Source organism: Salvelinus sp. IW2-2015, linkage group LG4p, assembly GCF_002910315.2.
Source record: "Salvelinus sp. IW2-2015 linkage group LG4p, ASM291031v2, whole genome shotgun sequence".
NCBI classification, from domain to species: Eukaryota; Metazoa; Chordata; class Actinopteri; order Salmoniformes; family Salmonidae; genus Salvelinus; species Salvelinus sp. IW2-2015.
In genome coordinates this window covers 15,335,224-15,343,584 of record NC_036841.1, presented here as the reverse complement: position 1 = coordinate 15,343,584, position 8,361 = coordinate 15,335,224, and the positions used below count along the sequence as shown (strand labels likewise).

At 44.4% G+C, this 8,361-nt stretch overlaps 1 protein-coding gene across 1 annotated transcript; it reads right to left on the bottom strand.

The window, feature by feature from the left end:
- Positions 1-534: 534 nt before the first annotated feature.
- Positions 535-8,361, bottom strand: LOC111960576 (coatomer subunit delta). The gene is made up of 10 exons (XM_023982636.2): positions 8,192-8,361; positions 6,740-7,003; positions 6,270-6,449; positions 5,953-6,158; positions 4,728-4,889; positions 4,390-4,555; positions 3,981-4,128; positions 3,747-3,855; positions 2,909-3,113; positions 535-724 (listed from the first exon to the last, which is right to left on the bottom strand). The coding sequence occupies exons 1-10, from the start codon at positions 8,192-8,194 to the stop codon at positions 635-637; spliced, it is 1,533 nt and encodes a 510-aa protein (XP_023838404.1). The 5' UTR covers positions 8,195-8,361; the 3' UTR covers positions 535-634.

The following is an 8,361-nucleotide window of genomic DNA, read 5'->3' as shown; positions in this document are numbered from 1 at the left end:
TTTCTCAACCTCAACAGTAGGGCGATGAACCAGCTGAATACTGACCAGCTCCTCAGCCACCAGGGTCATGTTCATTAGGCACCAAACGGAAGAAAACTGACTGAATCAGGGAGGGACTACCTGGACTTGTAGAATTAGAAAGGCTCACTTTAGTTTTCCGCAAACGAGAAAGGATACGTTCTTGTTGCAAAACGGTGGGATTTTTTCTCTCCCTGTCGTGCGTCCTAACGAACACGTCCCTGATGCTTGTTTGTAGCTAGTACCGTCCCCCCCACCACCACCACCTAATCAAGAACACCACCCATCTCCCTCCTCTGCTGCCAATTTAGTCATGGTTTGACTTCCCGCCTCTCCTCGGCAGACAACAGCATGTTTCACTGCCTGTTAAAGTTAATTATATATATATATATATATATATATATATATATATATATATATATATATATATATATATATATATATACACACACACACAGTAGATTTTTCTCCCCCATACAAACATAAATACACCAATACCGCGCTCCGCCGCCAGAGGGGCTTTTGAAGAGTTGAGTCCTGTTGATGTGTAGTCTCAAATGTTACACAGGCGGGCAAGTATTTATTTTGTCTTCTCCGGAGCTTTGACGTAGATTTTTTACAGGATCTCGTATTTGTCGACGAGGAACGAAGTTTCTAAAGAGAATTTTACTGGTGCGTCTCCTTCTACGTGAGTCACTTTGGCAACCTGAGGGAATAGGAGAAAAAGGCAATGTGATGAGTGAAATTTTAGGACCACTATTGTTTTCACTATATATTTTACCTCTTGGGGATGTTATTCGAAAACATAATGTTAACTTTCACTGCTATGCGGATGACACACAGCTGTACATTTCAATGAAACATGGCGAAGCCCCAAAATTGCCCTCGCTAGAAGCCTGTGTTTCAGACATAAGGAAGTGGATGGCTGAAAACGTTCTACTTTTAAACTCGGACAAAACAGAGATGCTTGTGCTAGGTCCCAAAGACCACAAAGAGGATCTTCTGTTAAATCTGAACAATTAATCTTGCATGGTTGTAAAGTCGTCTCAAATAAAACTGTGAAGGACCTCGGCGTTACTCTGACCCTGGATCTCTCTTTGAAGCGAACATATCAAGACTGTTTCAAAGACAGTTTTTCCATCTAAAACATTGCAAATTAAATCAGAAACTTTCTGTCAAAAATGCAAAAAGATTAATCCATGCATTTGTTACTTTCTAGGTAGACTACTGGGGGGCTCAACCGCTGCTGAGCCTCCATCGTATCCTCCGGTTCTACTGGACCGGATAAAGGGGCACTAAATAAACTTCAGTTAGTGGTAAATACGGCTGCTAGGAATCCTGACTGAACAAGGAATTTTGGATCAATTTACTCAGTGCTAGCTTCCCTAAACTCGGCTTCCTGTTAAGGCAAGGGCTGATTTCAAAGGTTTTACTGTTAACCCTTAAAGCGGGTTACATGGGCGTTGCTCCTACTATGCTCCGAGTTGGTCTGCGTAATACTACACGTACGCTCACGGTCACAAACGAGGCTGCTCTAATTGTCAGTAGAATTTCTAAGCAAAACAGCTGGAGCAGGGCTTTTCTCCCTATAGATTCCTATTTTTAATGGACACGGTCCAGCCCTCCCATGTGAGAGACGCAGACTCGGTCTCAACCCTTGTAGTCTTTACTGAAGAACTTAGTCTCGTTCAGTAGGTCATATGATTGAGTGGTATCTGGCCAGGAGTGGTGAGGTGAGACCGAAACGCTGTGGAGCAACGAAACTGGCCCGTAGCTGTCGATCTGCCTGGCGGGGTACCCCCTCTCTCAACTGGGATTCTCTGCTCTAACCTTATTTTACCAGGGGGAGTTCACATGGCTTACTGGTGCTGCCTTCATGCCACGGTCCCTAGGAGGGTGCGTCACTTGAAGTGGGTTGAGTTCTTGAGTGATGCTTCCTGTTGGGTGGCGCCCCCGCTTGGTTTGTGTCTGTGGTGGAGATCTTTTGTGGGCTATACTCGGCCTTGTAAGTTGGTGGTTAAGATATCCTCTAGTGTGCGGGGGCTGTAGCTTTGGCAAAGTGGGGTTGGGGTTATATCCTTCCTGTTTGGCGCCGTCCGGGGTGTATCGTCCGATGGGACACAGTGTCTCTGCCCTCCTGGTTCAGCCATCCAGTATTTATGACTGAGGGTAGTTTTGTGTCGGGGGCTAGGTCAGGTTTGGTATATCTGGATAACTTCTCCGTTTATCCAGTGTCTGTGTGAATTTTAAGTATGCTCTCTCTAAATTCTTCTCCTTCTTCCTTCTCTCTTCGGAGGACCTGAGCCCTAGGACCATACGTTTTCAGGATTACCGGGGCATTGTATGACTCCTTGCTGTCCCAGTCCACCTGGCCTTGCTGCTATTCCAGTTTACACTGTTCTGCCTGCGGTTATGGCCCTACCTGTCCCAGAACTGCTGTTTTTCAACTCTTAATGATCGCTATGAAAGCCAACTGACATTTATTCTCTGATTACTATTTGACCATAGGCTTGTCACTTATGAACATTTTTGAACATCTTGGCCATGTTCTGTTATATAATCTCACCGGCACAGAAGCCAGAAGAGGAACTGGCACACCCCTCATAGCTGTCTTCTCTAGGTTTCTTCCTAGGTTTGCCTTTCTAGGGAGTTTTTCCAGCACCGTGCTTCTATTCACCTGCATTGCTTGCTGCTGATTTGGGTGTTTTAGGCTGGGTTTCTGTACAGCACTTCGAGATATTAGCTGATGTACGAAGGGCTATATAAAATAAACTTGATTTGATTTGAAATGCAGGGATAGCAATGTCAGCAAGAGCATTGTGTTCCATCAATGACTGTAGGCCTAAATGTGCATAGTTAGTAAGCATCAATGTAAAAAGGGGGAACTTGCCTGTATGTCGCAGTAATTGCGTATGGATACGAAGGACACGTTGACAGGGAAGAAGTCGTTGGGTTGCCCGGCGATACTGAACTCCAGGCTGCCGCTTTTGTTTTTGGCATCTATGACGGGTAAGCTCCACTCTAGAACATTCCGTCTGCTGTCGTGCTTATACTCCCCATCCACATCTCCTACCACAGGTGCCCCAACTCCAGACCTACAACCAGGAAATACACCCATGTACTGTGAACAACGCAACCATCAACTTTGGGCTGTCTCTTTTGAGCTGTCTCTAACTCAATGATCGGCTATGAAAAGCCAACTGACATTTACACCTGAGGTGCTGACCTGTTGCACCCTCTACAGCCACTGTGATTATTATTATCTGACCCTGCTGGTCATCTATGAACATTTGAACATCATAGCCATGTTCTGTTATAATCTCCACCCGGGAACAGCCAGAAGAGGACTGGCCACCCCTCAAGAGCCTGGTTCCTCTCTAGGTTTCGGCCTTTCTAGGGAGTTTTTCCTAGCCACCGTGCTTCTACACCTGCATTGCTTGCCGTTTGGGGTTTTAGGCTGGGTTTCTGTACAGCACTTTGACATCGGCTGATGTAAAAAGGGCTTTATAAATACATGTGATTGATTGGTTTACCGGACACAAATGAAGCATAGTCTTAGACTAAAGAACACCTCAATGGAGGAACTATATTGCACATGCTTCTTAGTCCAGGGCTAGGCTTAAATCTGTCTCTGGAAAACCAAACAATAGAGAACCCAGCAGGGTTGTTATACAGTCGCAACACAATACAATAAAATACAATTAACATTTTATCACCCATGTACTCACGGTATAGGGATAGCAATAACTACATCGTTGAGTTCAAGGCTCTCCTCCTGCAGTTCATATTCAATGTTCACGTCGCAGCCAGTAGCACTCTCTGAAGGCCAGCAGTTTACTACAGACAAAACAAAGGTGCGATGACATTTAAAAATGTACTATAGTTAGCATAAAATAAATCATACTACAATAACTGCAGATCACAGATGGTGCCGGCAGGATGACAGGTTGAATGAGACTCACTGGTTAGAGGTATGAGGGCCTCATCTGTGCTTTGGAGTCTCCACTTCAGCACCCCCACATCGTTGTTGAGGGGGAAAGACTTCTCGGGGTTCTTCAGACCAATCACAGAGTCTGAAGTGAAGAGCTTCTTATCCACATTGGGATGTGTCTAAATACCAGGGGAGATGCAATCAATTTCAACACAGTGGACATACATTATATATCTGATATGGGATGAATTGTTACATAAATCTAATACATTGGGCCGTGTTCAGTAGGAGCACACAGGGAGAAACATTTTAAAATGGAATGGTGCTGGGGTTACTAGTCAAATAAGAACACTGGATTTTTCACAACCTTGTAACCTAATGAACACAACCCATGAGCCTTTACAAAAGGTCATGGGTCAGTCTGGATTGGAACAACTCACCTGCAGTTGTACTCCCTTCTTGTCGTAGTTGTTGACCATCAGGCGGATGCGGCCGACCTTGTCGTCGGTCACTCTCAGGGTGATCATGCCCAGGAGCTCCATGTTCTGTAGACCTCCGTCACGTCCACAGGTCAGACTGATCTTCTCCTCAACTCTCATGTGGACACTGAGGGAAAACATACATACACAGGTGTCATTAAGGTTAAGATTGAGGTTTTATCGTCACACACGGGAATTATGTCAATAGTAAAGCGCAGACATTGATTGCAAGATAAAGACCGATGCACAGCCTTGGCTTACTATCAAAAATGAACATTTGAAGAACAGGAACAATGTACCTCTCCACATTAACTGGTGGCGGTAGGACATTGGATGCAAGCGAAGGCATTTTCCCTGTGTTGGACATGATGGTTTCCCCCTCCCCCCTGAGCTTGTCCACAAAGTTGTCCACCTCTTTCCCCCTGGCGCCCAGCTTGAGGGCTTTGCTGGATCCGGTTGGCCTGTGGGAAACACATGATTGTCAGTACCAGCCTCTATCTGTGGCCCAGAGTTTTTCCTGGTCAGGTCACGTTCAGGGTGGGAAATTAACACCCGCCAAATGCGGGTAGAAGGGCAATAACGTATTTCACCGGCCACGTTGACGGATGGTTACACACAGCATTTGGTAACAGTTTTTTTCAATCCAAAGCCAAAATGTAGAAGGTCGAATTCACGAAAGGCTACTAAAGTGTGACTTTATTCTCATGTTTGTCTAGTTACATAGTTTTGTTCACATGCTAGGTTGTTTTCAATATTAGTTTGAGTTTGCTGCAACTGTCTGCTGCTAGTGCAGAGATTCTCAATCATCCCTGACAAACAGAGTGCCGTTGCCATAGTAATGGCCCACCCCTTAAAGGGGCAGCTGAACATTTGTCTCACCGAATGAATCAAATATTTCAGGTTACATTGTTTGAGCATGGAACACTCCAAAATCATTTTCATAAACTTTTAGTCACTCATAATTTAAATTGTGCTCCTCAATTTATTTATGTTCTCATAAATATACGTACTCCTTGTAAAAAAATGCCACTGTTAAGAGGCCTGAACTAATAATAATAATAATAAATAAGTCGTATTACTTAGCATTTTGTACAGGGCAGGCACTTTTGTTGATTCTTAAAATGTTTAATTGTAGAACTGTTTATCTGTTTTACTATTCTAACTAAAGGATTGATTTGAACATATATTGGATAAAAGACTTGGGTCACAAAAATGAAATTGAATGGAGCAATATACCACATTACTTCTTTCTAGTAATACATTTCTTGTTTTAGAAACATTACAAAGCATACTCATCCGTCATGTGATTTTTGGTGTAATTATGCCCAAAAAATATTTGGTCTGGTAAAAAAAGAAACTGAGTGGCTAGTAGATTCTCATCTACCTGCCAGTGGCTGTTGGACCAAAACCAAAAAGTTAATTTCCAACCCTGGTCATGTTATCAGGAAAAACTCAGGGGCCTATCTGCCAATCACAATTATACACACAATCAAATTCAACACCTAAATTCCATAATTTGCGTACCTGACTGAGACGGGAGCCATCTTGGGTTTCTCGGGTTCGATGATGGTGTCTGTGATGATCGACCCCGAGGACATGCTGCTCATCCCGGCGCTGCCAAACCCGCCGAAAGCCGGCACCTTCTTCCCAGAGCGCTCGGCATCTCGCCTGATCTGCTGCAGCTCTTTGGCCTTTCGCCGCATCTCTGCCTTGGCCTCTCGCTCCTGGGTCTGTGGGGCCGAGCAGAGGAGGAGGAACGTTCAAATCATGGCTACTATAAGCTAAAGCCACACACAAACGCCCTCTGGATGTTATGGGCACTTTAGCTACAAGTGTCTCACCTCTCTGACTGCCCGGAACACCTTCTCCTCATGAGAGTCCATCTCGGTGAAGGTGCGGATCTGGGCCAGGTTGACATTCTCCCTGTAGCCCAGGGCCACGATCTCATCGAAGGCGAATATCAGGTCGAAACAGTGGTCTGAGATCTCCCCTTCCTCCAGCACACGGCAGTACTCCGGGATCTGAAAAGAGAAAAAACACAATTGAACTCTTCAATATCAAACCAACAGTAATACGTTTATAGTGGGATATGATCCCATTTGAAGTTATTGGTGGGATGGATGAATTCTGAACTCGTAAGCAGCAGTGGGCTGTTATAGCATTGGGTAAACCCCTGTGCTGCTCCCAGCCTGTCGTGTGTGTGTGTGTGTGTGTGTGTGTGTGTGGGTCCTAAGTACTATGACCGCAAAATGAACAATTTCCATTGTCTCTGTGTAATGGATAAATAAAGATGTATTGGATCGGATCATACCACGCGCGAGAAGAGCCGTAGTGTCTCCAGGTCTTCCAGGATGTTGCTGTTCTTGGTGGTGACCAGCACCATGTAGAGCTTCTCCAACGGCTGGTAGACGTAGCGCACGCTCTCCGTCTCCACAAACGTGTGCTGCTTGCCCATGCCCATGAGCTTGGGGAAGGCGGCCAGAAGGCCCTCGACACGCGTTCGGGTCATCTCCACAAACTGCCGTGACACGATTGCTTTGCCTGCCTTGGTGCACACCGCCGCTGCCAAAAGCACCTGCAGGGAGGATAGAGAGAATCGCAAACATACGTTCATAAGTGGGATCTTCATTAATGATGACAGAGTGATAGACAGGGTCACCATAAGTGGTACAAATCTGTTGGCCAAGCAAGGTAGTTATGTGCCAATTTACTCAGATTCCGACACTACCAATACTTTTGTTTACACTGAACTGACTGGGTTCAGAAACCAATCATGGTTACATTAAGACACCGTGGAGCCGGCACGAGATATGGGTCGGAAAACGTGGGGTTAGGATATGTCACTGCTCTGGCTCCTAGCTAGCATGAGGACAAAAGGACAGTTGTCAGGGAAAAATTGCAATATTTAAATTTTCTCAATGTATCAGTGTGGAAAGGTAGAATTTGGAGTACAGTGGCATATTCCATCCCTACATTGAGGTACGTTTTCCAACCAATATCTCACGCCAGCTCCATGGTGTCATAATGTAACCATGATTGTGTTCTGACCCCAAGTGCAGCTCAGTGTAAACATGTATAAAGATTGGGTCGGGAATATGCTGGCTACAATTTACTACAGGTGACAAAATAAAGTATTTTTCAGTCACTTACCATCCCAGAATATCAGGACCAAGGCAACGCATTGATCCAAGCGACTATATTTACTAGATTACCGAGTGCAAATCAATGACAATGTCATACAGCCACGATCCATTGGTTGACATTTATTGATAACTAGCTAGCTAGTTAACTAGCCTAGCAAGGCCAAGTATTTAACGTTACCAGCAAACATAACTTAGCACAGTTAACAGACAGCCAACAGTAGCAGACAACCTGTACAATGCAAAGATCTATCTAGATTGTTAAATTGTAGCTAGCTACCTAGTTAGCTGGGTAAACGTACTTAACGTTAGTTAGCCAGCTAGCGTTAGCTAACACTAAGAACTAGCTGATATTTGTAGTACGTTAGCTAGTTAACGTTAACTTAACTACATAATGTCGTTACATTAAATAGTTGTTAAATAATAGTAGCATTAACGTTATATAGTTAACTTAGCTAATAAAGTTGACTGGCTAACGTTACCTTTGTGGTTGTCTGGCAAGTGAAGTTTGATTTGCTTTTCATTTCATTGTGCCAAGGGGCTAACGTTAGCACGCTAATGTTTGTTATGATCAAACTAAAGCAGAAAGGAGATAAAGCCTTGACATGTGACACTGTGCTCACCATTTTTAGTTTCTCTTTAGGAAAACGATCTTCAATCCCCGATGGTGTTTGCTCAGTCGAGTTCCAGTATATCGAAAGCGCCTTTAGAAAGAAAATATAGTTGAATAGCTAGTTAAGCTGTGTGTTGCTATTGCTTCAATATGGCAGCCGGGCAGAGCCACGTCTCCAAC